The sequence below is a fragment of the Mytilus trossulus genome, chromosome 8 (assembly GCF_036588685.1).
Source record: "Mytilus trossulus isolate FHL-02 chromosome 8, PNRI_Mtr1.1.1.hap1, whole genome shotgun sequence".
In the NCBI taxonomy this organism is placed as follows: domain Eukaryota; kingdom Metazoa; phylum Mollusca; class Bivalvia; order Mytilida; family Mytilidae; genus Mytilus; species Mytilus trossulus.
Window position 1 is genome coordinate 54,085,931 of NC_086380.1, and position 18,969 is coordinate 54,104,899.

At 32.2% G+C, this 18,969-nt stretch overlaps 1 protein-coding gene across 4 annotated transcripts in view; it reads right to left on the reverse strand.

The window, feature by feature from the left end:
* The window catches only part of LOC134681153 (dynein axonemal heavy chain 10-like), a 73,148-nt gene that overhangs the window by 44,236 nt on the left and 9,943 nt on the right, over positions 1-18,969 (reverse strand). For 2 of the 4 annotated variants that reach the window (XM_063540610.1, XM_063540613.1), the window contains exons 11-28: positions 18,071-18,118; positions 15,636-15,757; positions 14,533-14,619; positions 13,998-14,111; positions 13,448-13,588; positions 12,431-12,619; positions 11,799-11,959; positions 10,545-11,031; positions 9,870-10,028; positions 9,474-9,590; positions 8,895-8,997; positions 7,597-7,775; positions 7,004-7,215; positions 4,423-4,579; positions 3,616-3,849; positions 1,497-1,619; positions 779-1,012; positions 72-298 (exon numbers count right to left, since the gene is read on the reverse strand). In XM_063540610.1, the coding sequence (XP_063396680.1) occupies positions 72-298; positions 779-1,012; positions 1,497-1,619; positions 3,616-3,849; positions 4,423-4,579; positions 7,004-7,215; positions 7,597-7,775; positions 8,895-8,997; positions 9,474-9,590; positions 9,870-10,028; positions 10,545-11,031; positions 11,799-11,959; positions 12,431-12,619; positions 13,448-13,588; positions 13,998-14,111; positions 14,533-14,619; positions 15,636-15,757; positions 18,071-18,118 (3,094 nt within the window). Of the gene's footprint in view, positions 1-71; positions 299-778; positions 1,013-1,496; positions 1,620-3,615; positions 3,850-4,422; positions 4,580-7,003; positions 7,216-7,596; positions 7,776-8,894; positions 8,998-9,473; positions 9,591-9,869; positions 10,029-10,544; positions 11,032-11,798; positions 11,960-12,430; positions 12,620-13,447; positions 13,589-13,997; positions 14,112-14,532; positions 14,620-15,635; positions 15,758-16,927; positions 16,943-18,070; positions 18,119-18,969 lie in introns of all 4 variants that reach the window. The other 2 variants (XM_063540611.1, XM_063540612.1) reach the window with 2 other exon arrangements.

The window sequence follows — 18,969 nt, forward strand, 5'->3', positions numbered from 1 at the left end:
AGTATAAATAAAAGGTTTACCAGGACATGTTATAAATCAGTAATCTTACTTTGAACAATTGAGACACGTACCTATTTTTACCATCAGCACCATAGAAGAAGATGGCCTCTTTGGTTATTAGTCTGTTTGTACTCCTCATCTCCTCCAGGACGGCAGTCATCCAGTCCTCTACACGACCTTCAGCAGGCACATGTTTTCTAAACTCCATCACTTCACCTTCAGCAGAGATCATAGCTGTTATCACAGTTTCACCATTAGGACCCTGTTGGAATTGTAGCTTGGCAATGTTGTCGTACATCTATAAATAGAAATGGAATAGATAGTTTTACAAAAGGGTTAAGGCGTCTTCACTACCACTACAGGTCTCACAGGGTTGACAGAATATAAATTACTACTAATAGGTGTTTAGGGACCTTGGCTTCCCATAAGGGGCTTGCATGGTCAGTGACAGAATATAATGCAATATTTGCAAACATAAATTATAATATAATGTAGTAGGGATTTTTTGTTTTGTTATATCAACCTTAAGTAGGAACCCAAAATATCTAAGTTTAAGAAAACTATAATCTATATATATTAAAATAAATATTTATGTGGTTCATGCACAAGTTGAATATTTGCTTAATAAATTAGTTGAAATAAAAGAAAGTTTATTTAGTTTCATGAATGAAATCAGTTTGTCTATTCTTTTGAACTTAAAATATCATAGAAAGTTACTGAATTCGTTATGAACACTTCTTTGGTTTTAAAAAGACAGAATCACTGACAATAGTCTCACCTTAATCATATGTTCTTGTACACAGGATGGGTCACTGCTTCCTAAGATACTGAGAAGTTCATCGTCTGAGATGAAGAAGAATCTAGGGAAGGCATTACGTTTAGAGTCCAAGTAATCATTCAATGATTTCTGACACTTTTCAAGTCCCATACTTAGATTCTCTAAGTCAGCTAATCTGTTCTGTGCATGGCATGATGCCTTAATCAATGGAGTCTTGTGAGTTTCGTTCATTATCTGAAATTAAACAGTAATAGTTCAAGTAAACAAATTCACATCAAATTTTCAATGCATTGTTCAAGAAAATTTGAGAGAGGTTTAGTTATAGTGAGTAAATACAAGATATGAATATTAAGATTCTAATAAAACACCTTTAGCTACATTTGCTAGTGAACTCAACTGTCAATTAAAAGCATTCTTTTATTCTTTAAGAAAAAATGAATATTTGTAGGAAAATAACCCTACCACAGGATTTTAAAAGGTGGAAATTTATAATTTACATAAAAGTGATTGTCAGTGTTTGTCTCTTGTTCAAAATATGTAGAGTGTGATGATTAACAATATCTAGAAAAGGCTGCATTCTTATATGTGAATATAATTGATGTGATTCTTATGATGTCATGCTGATGAACCTCATAAATATCCCCTGTCAAGATTGAATATCTATAATTATTGAAGACCCTCATATCAACCAATATAAATGATTTTAATCATATAATACCTTTTTAAAAGTTTTATCTATACTATCAAACTTCTTGGCCTCCTCTGGCAGCTGTGATCTGATATCTCCTCCTATAAAGATCCCCTCTAGGTACATCCATTTCCTCTGTACCACCATCCAAACCTGTAAAATAACAGATGTATGTAAGTATACAGTAAAACCTGTGTATAAAGATCACCCTCAGAACCAGTGATACATTACCTTATAAGACAGGTGACCTTTGAATGGAGGTTCAAAATACATAGATATTACTCCTGAGCCAGACTAGAATATTGTAATCTAACCAGACAGCTATTTGTTTAACAGAGGTGGCCTTGGTGGAAGATTTGATTATACTTTCTTTTTAACAAATGAATATCCAATTATTCCATAAAAAAACCAGATTCTTTTAAAGGCATAAATTCAATTAAAAAAAATATGTGCACAAACATCATAATCTTTTTTTTCACAGAAGTTGATTAATAATGAATATATAACAGGTTTATTACACTCAGTTAACATAGATTATTAAAGAATAGTTAAAGAATTTGTTGTTGGTGGCATATCTTTGGTTGCCTCTGTTTGATTCATTCACCAAAGGCAATTTAGAGTTTTCAATAGGCACTTGTCTATAACTGAGTGAAATGATTTTTTTTATTGTCTTTTTTTCTGTCTTTTTTAGGGCTATTCCATTTATATGTACATCAGGGTTTCCGCTGGCGGTCGCCATTTTCGCAATTTGCGAAAAAATAATAATTGTGGCGATAAAAATTCGTCATTTGCGAAAGAATATGGCGAAAGAAATATATAGAACGATTTATTTTCCTCCATCTTGTTTATTTACTTTTTTCGAGTTTCTCGGACTTTACCCGATCAGACAATACTCGGAATCACCTTGACCTCATTAAGGTTTGGACAGAAAATCAGTAATCTGCTGATTGCATTTTATAGCTATCGACAACAAAGGACTATATTAATAAAGGTGTTGATTGAATTGTTATGGTTAAATATGGCTTCTGCTAAATGTCACATACAGAATTTATTTACCACTTTGCGACGCACGTGTTTGAAGCAAACTTTTGACGTCTCCTCCGCTTTTAAAGATAGTTTAGAATAGAAAGCTGTTGTTGTGAGGAAAAATGTCCAAAAGAAAGAAAAATCTCTGATTTAAAACTTTAATTATCCTTTGACTTGAATATCGGTAACTGATAAGGAAGACGTTTTTAAAGTCGTTTGAGTGACACACGTGTTTCAAGCCTAGTTTTACGTCTCATATTTTTTTATTTACGATGGTCAAGAAAAGAAAACTGTCGTTATGAAGAAATCTATCCAAAATGTTGGCTTGAATGAGAGTAGCCCTTCAATGTAATGACTACACATGAAACGAGGGATCAATTTCATGAGATAAAAGCTTTTGTTTTGTTGTAAAAAAAAACCTTCTTAGTACAAAAGGGAACATCAGTATTTTTCTTTTAAGGAAACTTTCCCTACGAACTATACTGGTATTATATTATCAAAACATGTCCATTAATTTTGTTATATTCCAGGACGTATATCTTCTTTATTATTAAAAGTATAGTGGCCCAATCAATTAGAAAAGTTGTTTAAAATACAATGAATAGTTTTCCCTTTGAAATTAAAAAATCTGTTGTTTTAAAGTAAATTTTTAGTGTTAATTCATTAACATGTAAACTATAAAATAAGTTTGAGAGCATATAATCCAAGACACAATGTGCAAAATCATCTTATCTAAGGGAAAGGGGGAGGAGGGGGTAGAAAAAAATGTAAATTTTAAAGGAAAAATATAGTTATGTTATTTGGCGAAAAAAATAATAAAGTGGCGAAAAAAATATTGTTTTGGCGAAAGAGGTGGCGAAAAAAATAATTGACCCAGGGGAAACCCTGATGTACATGATGTATGTGGGAGGGTAGGAAGGGAAGTTTAATTAATGAATGTGGGTCATGGGTCTTTTTTCAGTATGCATCTATAACCAATAATGAAAAATTATCTAAAAAAGTGGTTCTTGGTTGTAGGGATATATTTTGAAAGTCCCTTCCTACCCTCCGACATACATTTAAATGGAATAGCCCTTTCCTTACACTCCTACTTTGGAAAAAAATAGATTAAATAAAAACTTACATCTAAGACTTCTGAGATGAGTGAGAGACTCTTTTCCCAGTTTTGTACAGTGTTTAGGAATGGTCCTATGAATCGTGAGGCTGACATACTCTGTAAGTTCATGGCGCTATCATCAAGGATCTGTAATACCTCATCAATGGTACCCAGTATAAACCCACGATTAGATGTTCCCTTCATGTAACTGTACACATGGAACTTCATGTTGTTCCATGTCTCCTCTACTTCTTTCACACCCTGAAAACAGAAAAATGAAATTTGTTTGTAACAGCAATTTTGATTGGATGATGTCATATGATTTCATGGGATAAATTTCAGTTAACTTGCAGGAATTAATGCTCTGTGCAATCACAGATGATATAACCAATAATCTACAAATAGATTTTACAAGCATGATTAAAAAAATAGAAACAGCCATTTACGTATGTATTTGATGACATTAATTTGAGAATTCAGTCTAAATAAGGAATCTGACAATTTTTTTCCATTTTTCAACAATCACTAAAATTCTAGATTATCGTTGGTCAACTCTACAAAATTAATTTTCTCCCTTGAGCCATTACGATGAAAACGAGAAACGCAATTGAGTTGAATTAACCAATGCTAATCTGTTTATCCCTATTTTACAATTGTAATGTTATTAATTTCCTTGACAACAGCATGTGTGCCCTTAGTGATCATTTTTCATATCATTCTACTGTGGTGAGAAAATTAAGTTATCAGTCAGTAAGATCAAAGGAAGATTTCATAAACAAAATGCTATCTAAATGTACTAAAAGTCTGTCAATATTGTTAACAAGTACAACCCACCTTTTCAATGCTCATTTCTTTACTGGCTTTGGTTACAATCTCACCGATTGTCTCTTGATATCTATGTAACTCCATAGAAAACACATTGGCTAGTGTAAACGTCTCAGGGTTTATGTCAAACTTCTGTCCAGTCTTTTCCATTAATTCTTTCCAATGCCTGTTAAAAATATGTTCATGAAATAATTTTTAAAAGATTTAAATATCTAAATGAAATAAATGATCATCCATGCAAGTGTTGAAGCATAAATATCCCCCATTTCACTGTAGCAATATTTCTTTGATGCAGATATCTAACACAAGACTTATTTTAATTTCATTGTGTTAGTGATGATTTTTATCACAGAGATTTAAACTAGAGGCTCTAAAGAGCCTGTGTCGCTCACCTTGGTACATTTGTATATGTGAATATTCAACAAAGGACACAGATGGATTCGTGACAAAATTGTGTTTTGGTGATGGTGATATGTTTGTAGATCTAACTTTACTGAACATTCTTGCTGCGTACATATATCCCCATCTATAATGATTGGCCCAGTAGTTTCAGTTAAAAGTGTTAGTAAAAATTTACAAATTTTATGAAAATTGTTAAAAATTGACTATCGATTCGTCTGAAATTTTCAGGGCAGATAGATCTTGACCTGATAAACAATTTAACCCATGCCAGTTTTCCTCTTAATGCTTTTGTTTTTGAGTTATAAGCCAAAAACTGCATTTTATCCCATGTTCTATTTTTAGCCATGGCAGCCATCTTGGTAGGTTGACCAGGTCAACAGACACAATTTTTAAACTAGATACCCCAATGATGATTGTGGCCAAGTTTGGTTTAATATGGCGCAGTAGTTTCAGAGGAGAAGATTTTTGTAAAAGATAACTAAGATTTACGAAAAATGGTTAAAAATTGACTATAAAGGGCAATAACTCCTAAAGAGGTCATTTGACCATTTCGGTAATGTTGACTTATTTGTAAATCTTATTTTGCTGAACATTATTGCTGTTTACAGTTTATCTCTATCTATAATATTTTTCAAGATAATAACCAAAAACAGCAAAATTTCCTTAAAATTACCAATTTAGGGGTAGCAACCCAACAACAGGTTGTTCGATTCATCTGAAATTTTCAGGGCAGATAGATCTTGACCTGATGAACAAATTTACCCCCATGTCAGAATTGCTCTAAATGCTTTGGTTTTTGAGTTATAAGCCAAAAAATGCATTTTACCCCTATGTTCTATTTTTAGCCATGGCGGCCATCTTGGTAGGTTGACCAGGTCACCGGACACAATTTTTAAACTAGATACCCCAATGATGATTGTGGCTAAGTTTGGTTTAATATGGCGCAGTAGTTTCAGAGGAGAAGATTTTTGTAAAAGATAATTAAGATTTACAAAAAATGGTTAAAAATTGACTATAAAGGGCAATGACTCCTAAAGGGGTCATTTGACCATTTCGGTTATGTTGACTTATTTGTAAATCTTATTTTGCTGAACATTATTGCTGTTTACAGTTTATCTCTATCTATAATATTTTTCAAGATAATAACCAAAAACAGCAAAATTTCCTTAAAATTACCAATTTAGGGGTAGCAACCCAACAACAGGTTGTTCGATTCATCTGAAATTTTCAGGGCAGATAGATCTTGACCTGATAAACAATTTTACCCCCATGTCAGAATTGCTCTAAATGCTTTGGTTTTTGAGTTATAAGCCAAAAACTGCATTTTACCCCTATGTTCTATTTTTAGCCATGGCGGCCATCTTGGTTGGTTGACCGGGTCACCGGACACAATTTTTAAACTAGATACCCCAATGATGATTGTGGCCAAGTTTGGTTTAATTTGGCCTGGTAGTTTCAGAGGAGAAGATTTTTGTAAAAGTTAACGCAGGACGACGACGGACGACGACGACGGACGACGACGACGGACGACGACAGACGCCGGACGCAAAGTGATGAGAAAAGCTCACTTGGCCCTTCGGGCCAGGTGAGCTAAAAAGGAATGATCTGAACTGACAATTGTGGAAATCTTTTAAAAAACAGTAGACTTTGCCTTGGAATTGGTTTATTCTAACATCACTTATGAGACTTGTATATCCCAAAAATATTAAATATGCAAAACCATAAGCCTAGTATCTTGGATGAGTTTTTTTTTTATAACATATAACAAATTTCTGACAACTATTATTTTTGACTTTAATGATTGATAAGAGTTTCCTGTTTTTTATATAGATTAGACGTTTTTTTTCCTATTTGAATAGTTTTACACTAGTATTTTTGGGGCCCTTTATAGCTTGCTGTTCGGTGTGAGCCTAGGCTCTGTGTTGAAGACTGTACCTTGACCTATTATGGTTTACTTTTATAAGTTTTGACTTAGATAGAGAGTTGTCTCATTGGCACTCATACCACATCTTCCTATATCTATGAGAACACAAAAAGAACAAATTATTTACCTTTCTCTAAGAGCATCATGTTTAAAATCAACAAACAGCGGTAAGGGGTCTCTGAACTCTTTCATCTTAGATTCTAGAGCTCTAGCCGTAGTGATGAATACAATAGCAACTACCCCAAGCCTGTACAAATTATTTACCTTTCTCTAAGGGCATCATGTTTAAGATCAACAAACAGGGGTAAGGCGTCTCTGAACTCTTTCATCTTAGATTCTAGTGCTCTGGCTGTCTGTGATGATTTCACCTCTCGTGGCATCTTTCTGATGTTCTTAAGGAACAACTCTATACCATCTTGTAACACTTGTACGTTAAGATTGGACCATAAGGTTTCTGCCCATTGTTCTCTGGCAGCCTGTAAATAAAGGCGTATTATAACTTATGTGTATTATAACATTGATATACATGTGTATTATTTAACATATGTGTATTATATGCTCAGACAGCATTTTTACTAGCCTAGCCTTGTGGGCCTGTGGTTGAGGGCTAACACTGAAGAAACTGATGCATTTTAAGGTTAAAAATCATAAATAGTATCAGGTCTCAATTGAAACATGTTTCCATCAATTTTATATCTGTCTACTTTTGAGAGTTCTAAGGAAAATGATATTTTAATGGTAACATTATAAGACCAATCTTTGACCAAGAAGTGTCAATCTAAGTACCAAATAAGTTAACACAATTAATTTCTCACAGCTTATTTCATTTTTCTGCATAGTTTCTACCGTAAACATACCATTTGTTCTTCATACAGTCCATAGACCATTTCAAGTCCCTTCATTTGTTTTTGAACCTCTAACAGATCAGGGTACATAGTGATGGCCAGATCAAACAACTTTTCAGCATTGGCCAATTCCTGTCTTACAGTCTCTAAATCACCAACCTCTTTTCTGAATGTTTTCATTAGCTCCAGACCTGAGAAAAACAACAGATAATACATATTAATTGTAAACCATTGTTTTTCGTTCATTTTTTGTATATATATTAGGCCATTTTTTTTCTAGGTTGAATTGTTTTTTTTACATTGTCACATCGATCAGAGCCTTTTATAGCTGACTATGTATAATGAGCTTGCTCATTGTTGAAGGCCGTACAATGACTTATAGTTGTTAATTTCTGTGTCATTTGGTTTCTTGTGGAGAGTTGTCTCATTGGCAATCATACCAGATCTTCTTTTTTATATCACAATATCTCTAGGGGTACACAGTCCTAGAGTGGTTGAAGTAGATCACCTACTGTATCACTAGCCTGTCAACACCATGAACAATGAGGTTGGGAGTTCCAACAGGTAAATGGGAGGAACATAAGATTCAAATCTTGATAAAAAAGTTGTGCTTCAGCTTTGGCGTGTTTAGATATGTACTTTAGTAGTGCTTTGCATGTATTTCAATATGGCTAGTATGCTGTTATATATCTTGTCTGCATACTGTGTGTTTAATGTTGTGTTTTATGTTATTTTATATTTGGTAAAAAGCTCTTAAGAGCTTATGTTTGTATTGTTATATGTTAACCAAATAAAAATAAAACTTTCGTATTCACATTTGTATCTTAATTGACTGTGGATTGCCAGTTTTCCTGTCAAAGGTCAAAGTTCTCTACAGTCTTCCTCCACTAAAAGAGACTGGCAGCCACAATATGGTCAATTGTTAAATTGAAAATGGTCAGTCACAGTATCTCTTCTATAAACTATCCTTTTTAATTGTTTGATCAATTGTAGAACATGACTCTTATAGGTAATGAGCATTGTTAGTTGTTCAAGGTTATAAAAAGGGGGTGTCTATTTAGCTTTTAAATCTAAGGAAATGCATGATAGTCAACTTTTTAGAAAAATTTGATCACAGAAAATTATAGCATTTTCATATAAATCAACAGTAACCATTTGTACTGATTTACCTTTTTATTAGATTGACCTTGTTTAAATATTTTTCTTACACATGGCTGACAAGTAAACTCTGAATCAATAAAATTTGTCATTCTTATATTATATATCAATATGACGCCATTACACTGAACTCTTTAAACCAATCAACTGACCTCTATCTAAATCTGTTCCAACAGCTCCTGGACCAGATTCATAAAACTTGGTCAAGAAAGTTGTTATATCCTTCTTAAATTCTTTTATCTGGTCTGTTGTATACTGAAAATAGAAATTATGATGTAGTTACAATTTAAATCTTTTTAAAACGTCTAGTGGCGAAAAAAATGCATATTCAGGATGAGAACTTGAACATTACAAACCCAGCTTTGGTTGGCCAAGGTTAAACATGCTAGATCATAAGGTACCAGTCTTTGGGATGTCATATCACCAATCCTGCAAGGACACAATGTTGTAACTCTAGGCTTACCAGTATTTGCTCTTACTTCTAAATGCCATTGCTATTTAAGCATACTCGGGTGTCTTCCTCCATCTTGGACTTTGTAGTAGCAGATAATGCTGGTCTAGATCTTTGATGAAATGTGCAAATTTTTGGAGTAGTATGTAATTTATGTGTAAGACTTTTGATTCAAATATAGAAAATTGTGTGTCGTATAATAATTACGGCTGTAATTTCTCAAAATGAATGTATGAAGCTCAAACATTGTATAGGAATACAATGACATTAAATTCTATACCTCAGTGAACTTCTTCTTGACATTAAAGAGGCCAGCATCTGTATTTTTAGACTTGTAAACAAGTTCATCCCAAATCTGCCACATTTTCCATTGTAACTCCTTCTCCTCATCAGTTACCTAGAAACACAGGCAAAATCATTTATTCACTTTCATGTAAACATATCAATCTGCAACATGCATCAACACAAAGTCAATTTAAACCACATTTTTTAACAATTTTGTTTGCAGCAAGAATTCTTGAAAACAAGAGCTACCTACTGTGTGGATAAATGATATACTTAGTTCAAATGTCTAAAAATTCTTGCCAGCTCCTTTCTTCCATTTACATTTATTTTGCCAAAAATTAATGATAAATTGTGTGTGTAAAGACATTGTCAATATATGTGTAATACAAACCTTAATATCATACATGGCCAGTGTCCTGTATCTTTCTTGTATGTCTCTGATTTTATTTTCTACATCAAGGGACATAGCTTTGATATCAGAGATTGTTGTGAGTACAAATTTTAGGTCTTCTAATGAGTTAGGTGACTGTTCTAAATCGTCAGATTTGTCCTGAAATACAAAATAATTCACATATTCATGATGTACATATATTATCTTCAATCTTTATGAACATAGTTTTTATATATGACATATTCCTTATCTGACAGCTACTATGGAAAAAAATAGTCAATTCTTTTACATAAATGAAGTTCAGTAACAATATCTCTATAAAATGATCTATATCTTTTTATACATAGAGCACTTGGTCCTTTTGTTTGAACTCAAATGGATATATCACCTACTTTTTAAAGCTTTTATTTCCAGAAAAAGCACTCAATAAATTAAAAAGTTGAATAATTCTTCCCTCCAGTCTAAAGTTCTTGTTGCATTGAAAAAAAAATCAAAAACCTTGGCATTTAAGATAAGATAGCTTTAAGGTTTTCCATAAAAATATGTTTATTATTTCTGTACATGAATGTTGAGTACACAAACTTTATATATTACTTTGGAAACAATATTTCTTGATCATTCAGTTGGTGATTTCTATAAATCATAACCCATTATTATTCCTGAAGAAAAACTTACGTCTAAGTCATCTCTGATTTTGAAGAGACTTTCTTTAGCAGAGTCTCTGAGTATTTTACCAAGACAAGCTATCCACTGTTTAGCATTGTCCTTGACTGAAGACGCCAATGGTCCCATATGTAAACGTACACATTCCTGATCTTTAACTAAAGGCTGTAGCTCAATCTCGTCAATTGTCTTATAATAATATTGTAATTTATCGTCGAACGCCACGACTGTCGGCCCCTTTTGGAACCATTTATCAGCAATTCCTTGTTTATCCACTTTCCAGATACTTTTATATTTTTTCCACCTATTGAGGTACCTTGTCATGTTTGTAAGAGTACCCTTTATATTGTTCTGAATTGTTTGTACAAAGTCTATAACCACAGGGTTAACGGAGATATCAGAGAAGAAACTGAACACGAAAGGTTCGTCCTCGCCCTCTACTTTCTGGGGAGGGGTCTCAATACATGTGCTGTTCATCCATCTCACAAATAATTTGGTCCTGTAATGAAATAAAATTGAGAATGAAAATGAGGAATATCTGAAAGAGACAACAACACGATCAAAGAGCAGACAACAGTTGAAGGTCAGTAATGGATCTTCAATGCAGTGAGAAAATCCTGCATCTAACAAAATTAGTTTATAATTTCTTTGCTATTCCCAAAAATTATTGGTTTGTGTGGATTCTACAGCATATATGTATATAATCACTTGACATTGATAACATTGTAAAAAAAAAATTGCATATTTTTGTTTTAAGAAGGCTCACAGGTACAAAAAAAATCAGCAAATATTAAAACATTTTTTTTTTCATTACATATTTTATTTATTACACAATTAGTTGTTACTCTATGATATGGTACAAAAATTTATCAAAAATATCCATTGGTTTTGGCCCCAGATGACTTTTAAAATGTTTATATTATTGAAAAGCCAACTAAAATATCTGAAAAAGATTCACATATTTTCTTCTTCATGACTATTTTAAAAGACTAGTCCTGAATACTAAAGCAGAAAAGATCCATTATTTTTGAAGAAAATCATTTTACAGTTCCTATTCTCTTTCTCTCTCTAGCTGCATTTCTATTGATTTAGACACATTTATTTTGGAAGTCATAAAAAGCAAAACATTATGTATTTTCTAGCACATTTCACATTTACTTAATTGCATTTTGTGAAAAACCTTCTATACAAGCAATGCAGTGTCTGTTTATACCCCTACCCTTTTACAAATCTCTTGACATGCTTCAATTATAGTTTAAAACCTACCCTTCTACACAATCTCTAACACACTGTAATGTGAGTTTATACACTTCGTTTGCCTGTGGATGGAGAACAACATCAGGGGCAGCCAAGAGAGTCTCCACTTGGAACAGAGGTTTGTCTGTACGTAAGGCAAGTTCAAATTTCCTCAAGTTGTTGAGGATCAACTGAAAACAAATGCAAAATTGTATGATAAAAGTAATTGTATAAGGACTTAAGTTTCTAATTGTAAATATGTAAAGACATCTTTCAAAATTCTTAGATAAAAATCAATTAATATTTCTTAGGTTGATAATGTTGAAGAAACAAATGACATTATACATTATATTTTCACACATTAGATTTTAATACAAAAAGATTACTTTGAAATAATTTCCCTAGATAAGTTGTTGTGGCCTTATATATATTTCAGCTTGTTTGATTTAGAGAGCAACTAGGTTCTTATCTGATTAAAAATAGCATGTCTTAAAAAAATTATGGCCTCTGCCATCGGCCTCTGTCAATATTGATTTATTGGTCCTCTAAAACTCATTATCAGCATTCAATAGTTATTTTTCATATCAATTACTTAAAATTACTAGAATTAGTATATAACCTTAAAAGCTATAGATAGACAGTTGCATTTAAAACATACTAACCTTATTTAATGAATCAAAGACTTTTCTTTCCCAATGAGAGTAATATGCTGATAGTTTGGCAGATCTTCCAGAGTTTGTATGGACAACTAAGCCTTCCATCTTTGTTAGTAAAGGACCAATAGCTCGGTATTTTCTGGCTAAAATCTCAAAATCTTTGGCACGCTCCTGCTCAACATTTTCAAAGTATTCCTAAAAAAGACAAAAAAAATATTAGAAACGTCTGCTTCATTGTTGAATATCATAGTGACCGCTAAATATCTTTTATTGTTTAAACACAGAAATGTCTCACCTGCTTAATTGATTGAGTGGATTTTTTTTAAAAGTCTTTAAGAGAAATATTTTCCTTCAAGCATTAGTTCAACTGAATATCATCATTGTTTCTTGGAAAGTGAAGTCAAGGTCTGATTAACCAAGCAAGCCGAAGATGTTAATCTAACAATAATTCTATTCTATACATCTGGGTGCAGGATTTTCTCCCTGGCTTGCAACCTCATTAGTGGATTTCACCTGTTATCTGCATTGTATCTATGACATATTCCCCATTTCCATTCTCGATTTTATCCCTCCACCCTTCAGAGGCCACATAAGTATCTTTTTTTTTTGCTTGTTTCAACAAGCGAGACTTTAAAATGCTGTTGGGTTGGTGTCATTCATTAATTCTTTCATATAACTAATTTTTGTTTTAAAATTATTGATTTAAGCTTAAGTTATCATCACAAATATAACACACATAGAACCTTACAAAGGCCTCAGTTGTCCAGTAGTCTCAGTAGTTACTACTGAAATCACTAGCCAGTCTACACTAAGAATGTGAGTTCAAACCCTGCTCCTGCCAGTGTACCCATCTTCAATCTAAATTGACTAGGATTGTGAGTTTTCCTATTGAATGTCACTGGTTTTCTCTGGGCACTCCGGCTGCCTTTATCAACAAAAACTGACCGCCACGAAATAGCCACAAAGCAGTGCCAAAAAGTGGCATTAAAACACAGAAAATCAAATCAAATTATAGAACCTAACCTTACAACTTGGTAACATGTCTGGATATTTCTGTGCCGGTGCTTTAAACAGGTTGGCATTCTCTATCATAACTAATCTCTGATTTATATCTTTGGCATTCTTCTTAATTTGATTCACCAGAGATTCAAATTTAGCAATAGCCTGAAAAAAATAATGTTCCTCTTTACAATCAGTTGTTGTTAAATGTGACCAATATCTAATAAGAAGGGGTTCTAATATATGCTTTTGCTAAATGAAATATCTCAGAACTTCTAATTTCAATTTTTACATGTTGTGTTTAACTCATAAAATGTTTATTGGAATAAATCTAATGCTAAATAGAATTTTATTTCATATGTTCATGCAACTATTCCATTCATTACAAATGTCATACAGACTTCCATCTTATGGCCTTTTATAAAGCTAAAATGAACAAATTTAATTGCAAAAATTGACAAAATCATAACAAAAATTGACATGACATAGTGTTTTCACATAAAAAAGAAAAAAAAACACATTACATATGAGGAAAACACTTTTCAGTACATAAAGAATATTAATTAAAACCTACTGCACTACTTTTCTGTACAAAATCACTGATACCAAGAGAACTCCAGTTAAGTAACTTAGATCCAGGTCTGATTACTCTCCTTAACTGTCTCATATGATCTTGTAATAGTTCAGTCTGAAATAAAGACACAATATTATAATAAAAATTACCCCTAATATAATCTAATAATTCTAAAATATAGAAAATATTGAAATACAATAAACCTACATTATTCAAGATCATTATTATTCATAAAATAATTCAGTCTGAAATACAGAAAGAAAAGAAAATTGTTGGAATTGATTGTTTATGATCCAGATAATAAGTTTTAAAAAGCTTAAACCAATATATTGTGATTGGAGTAATGTTTTATGTATAGTGATGTACAGACAATGAATTTGTCCACAATTCATTAGATTCTTAATTGGCTAACTCTGAATTTCTAACTGGTCCGGCTAAAACATTCAAGTCTTTAATAATTTAATTTATAAGGAAAACAAAGAGCCAAATGCTTGATATAGGTATATTTAAATGATTTCCATGATCTAAAACCTACCTCTGCCTGGTCAAGAGATCCGAGCAAATTATGATAGCTGTCCAGCATGTGTTGTAGTCCATCTACATACTTTATGTATTTCTCCTCCTGAAAAGTAACAGTGTTTAATATCAACAATATTTCATATAAGAGTTTAATAAAAAATTTGTAAGGGTTCCGCGGAACCCAGTGTCTCGCCTTCTTTTGCTGTAAATCGCAGGTTCAACAAAAATGAGGAAAAAAATCAATAAAAATATTCCTCTTGATACTATCTTATAATTGTGAGAAGCTTTTGTCCAAGTTTGTTAAAAATCTAGGATAGTTCATGAATCTAATAAATGTTTTGAAAACTTTAGCTGCAGACTGTATGTAATATTAACTGGAAGAAAATCTAAGTCCATTTAAAAGTAAAATACAGAAAAAAATGGATGTTATCTTTTTACCAAATTTACTTCTGGATACTTTCTTATGATCATAATTAAGCTTCTGTCCAAGTTTGGTACAAACCCAGGATAGTTAAAGAAAGTTATTAAAATTTAAAAAACTTTAACCACAGAGTGAATGTAATGTTTCCCCGCAGAAAAAACTAAGTCCATTTATAAGTAAAATACGGAAAAAATGGAATTTCATTTTTACAAATTTTACTTCCGGATACTATCTTATGATCATAAACAAGCTTCTGTCAAAGTTTGTTAGAAATCCAGTGCAGTTTAAGAAAGTTATTAAAATTTCAAAAACTTTAACCACAGAGTGAATATTCGTGGACGCCACCGCCGCCGCCGCAATGTAGGATCGCTTAGTCTCGCTTTTTCGACTAAAGTCGAAGGCTCGACAATAAAAGCTTTTGTCCTAAATGTATGCTGATTAAATTCAGAATAGAAAGAGTTTCCTAAATGTAGTTTTTTTCCAATAAACAATACATTACATATACAAATTAAAGAACAAAACTTATATATATATGTTTTCTTGTAACAGTTATTTTAACCTTTGAGGACCTTTCACTACATTAGTTTTCTGACCATCCAGATTTCAAGTCAACACACATCTGTCTTTGGAGAAGTAGTTCGATACTCATGTAATTTTTAACTCAGCTTAAATTAACATTCACGTAAATAAGTACCTACCTGTAATGCGACATTTCTACACTGCTCAGGAACAAGATAACCAAGTTGTTCCATGTAACGGGTCTCAGCAATAATTTCACCTAGTTTGGGGTCAAAGTCCACCACATACTTGATTTCTAATCCTACAAATATAATATTTATTTTAAAGCCTGCAAATGTTAACAGTCAAATCTATCATGACTTGTGAAATTCAAACCTGTCAACAATGAATTGTATAAATCAAAATATTAATTTAACTGTTCAAATCATTTTTAGTTAACAAGTATCAGATACAAAACTGTAATAAAATTGAGAAAAGAAATGGGGAATGTGTCAAAGCGACAACAACCAGACCATAGAGCAGACAACAGCCGAAGGCCACCAATGGGTCTTCAATGTAGCGAGAATTCCAGCACCCGTAGGTGTCCTTCAGATGGTCCCTAGAAAATATGTATACTAGTATGTCTGTATAACTGATAATTGTGGATGACAGTGCCAGTAATAATAAAAAAAAATCTGGATCTTTTTGTCAAAATGTGGTCAAAGGAAATTTCACCAAAAGAGCAGAATTCTCAGTAATAAGTTCCTGTCAAGTTTAGTCATCCTGATTTGTTCAGTTCTGCAATAATTTATAACATGAATAATAGAATTTCAGAAATTTCTACGCATATTCATTTGGTTTTATTACATTCAGTTCAGAGATTAATATAATGTTATTCTATGATAATTCATTTTACTTATCATAAGCAGGATATTGTTGGCCTGATTCACCTAGACACACATACTGGCCTAACTATCTCATTTTTGTGGTTTTTTTTTTTTACATAAATCAGGTCATAAGTGCCTTGTTTGAATAGTTTTTCATTTGTCTTTTTGGGGCATTTATAAATGTCTATGTATTGTTTGGGTTTTGCTCATTGTTGATGGTAGTACGGTGACACTTATCATTTCATATAAAATATATTGATTTGTATGAGACATATTAATGTGAATTTGGAATGTTATTCTTTTTAAAGGAAAAAGAAATAAGGAGTAATCAGAAAGGAGGAGGCTGTAGAATTCTGTAGAAATCCATTAAAGCAATATAGTGTAAAGCCAGTGCAGACTGTTGCAAACTCCCATGTACCATTGCAGAATTAAGCGAAACTTGGGACACTATTGTTCAAGGGAATCGTCAATACCTAGTTAAGTATGTAACTATTTCAGAAACAAAATGAGTAAACATGGTAAAGACCATTTACCAAAGAAAAAAAGTTTTGAAATAGGATATGTTAAAGATGAAGAACAATTTCTGAATAAATTTTTTGTTTTACCTCCATGAGAATGATCTGAAATAGGAGCATGGCTAATGACTAACAGTTTCTATGACAAAGAATTATCTGAAATAGGAGCATGGCTAATGACTAACGGTTTCTATGACAAAGAATTATCTGAAATAGGAGCATGGCTAATGACTAACGGTTTCTATGACAAAGAATTATCTGAAATAGGAGCATGGCTAATGACTAACGGTTTCTATTACAAAGAATTATCTGAAATAGGAGCATGGCTAATGACTAACGGTTTCTATGACAAAGAATTATCTGTAATAGGAGCATGGCTAGCACCTTATGCTTTCTATTACGAGAAGAATCTGAAATAGGAACATGGCTAGCACCTAATGCTTTCTATTACGAGAAAAATCTGAAATAGGAACATGGCTAGCACCTAATGCTTTCTATGGCAAGAAGAATCTGAAATTGGAACATGGCTAGCACCTAATGCTTTCTATGGCAAGAAGAATCTGAAATAGGAGCATGGCTAATGACTAACGGTTTCTATGACAAAAATAATCTAAAACAGGAACATGGCTAGCACCTAATGCTTTCTATTACGAGAAGAATCTGAAATAGGAACATGGCTAGCACCTAATGCTTTCTATGACAAAAATAATCTAAAATCGGAACATGGCTACGACTACCACTTTCTATGATGGGGATGATCAAACATTGGAGCATGGCTAATACCTAACGCTTTTTATCTTGTACAAACCTAAGTTATTGTTGGTTGTTGTTGATAAAAAATTTAAACAAAAATCTTTTTAAAAATTACTAAATAAATATTCTTCTGTTTCACTTTTAAACCAGGGAACTGCAGTTTTTAAATTCCAAAGTTCATGTTTTTCTCTTTAGTTTGAGCTCCATTGCAAATTTTAACAACCAAAAATAATTTTAATATTTCAACTGGGTTGCAAACAATCAATAAACTTCCCTTGTTTTTTCTTCTTTTGTGAAATAAAAAGTAACAACTTACAAGTAACCAAACTTTAAGAAAAGTTGAAAAAAAAATCAGTAAATATTTAAGTCAAACAAGAGAAATTTGCATCTTTGTGAAGGACTAGCAATTTGCGCACAGTGTATATCTTTGTGAAGGACTAGCACATCACACACAGTGTATGGGATAATTGTTTTTTTTACCCTGCTTGTTAACTGGTTCAAGGGCACCAGATTCAGCACTATCTGTGGCTACAATCACCATGACATATTTTAAACAATATAGATATACAAAATGAGGACAAAATCTGTCTGACACAGGGGGCAATATAAAGAACAGATGAGTTTTCATATTTATAACATTTAACATTGTTAAACAAAAGACAGATAAAATTATAATAAATGTGGACGATGTTGAATATCATGATTTTAAATGGGTTCAAGAAGAAATTGAATTCAATAAACTTTAAAAATATAGTTCACCACAGGCTAGTCAATTTCAATTAACCTTATGAGGTCTCATCCATATCTACACAACATTTTTTATTCATATATTGAAGTTTCTCTAAGAGATAGTGTGAAAACGTCAACAATATCAAGTGATAAATGCACAGAGAAAATCATCTTTACATTTTTGTAAATTTATTAAAAATATATTTCTATTTCCCTTCATCAAATTGACTAACACTATTTTTTTAGGTTACATAAAACAAGATTCACATTTTTATCCAGTAAATTTTTAAACAGATAATAATGCAAGAATATCATGGCATTAAAAGAAAGACCTTATAACTTTTAATAATTACATTAGATGTATGTTTCATTAAAATTTGTTATTCTGATTGGCTACACTACATTCTCATGTTATTCCTTAAGCAATTGCATTACACAATAAAATTTATCATTCATGATGACATGAGGTCCCACAAGAAAGTGCGCAGATTAATTAAATAAAAACTTAATAAAAATCTTGTTTTCATGATCCTAGCTAAAAAAAAATCGCTCCATACAAAATGTACTTAAGGTCAACGCTTTTTCACCCCAATCAAGTCACAAAAAACAACATTCAATTCTTAAATACTTGACAAAATTAAATTAAAACA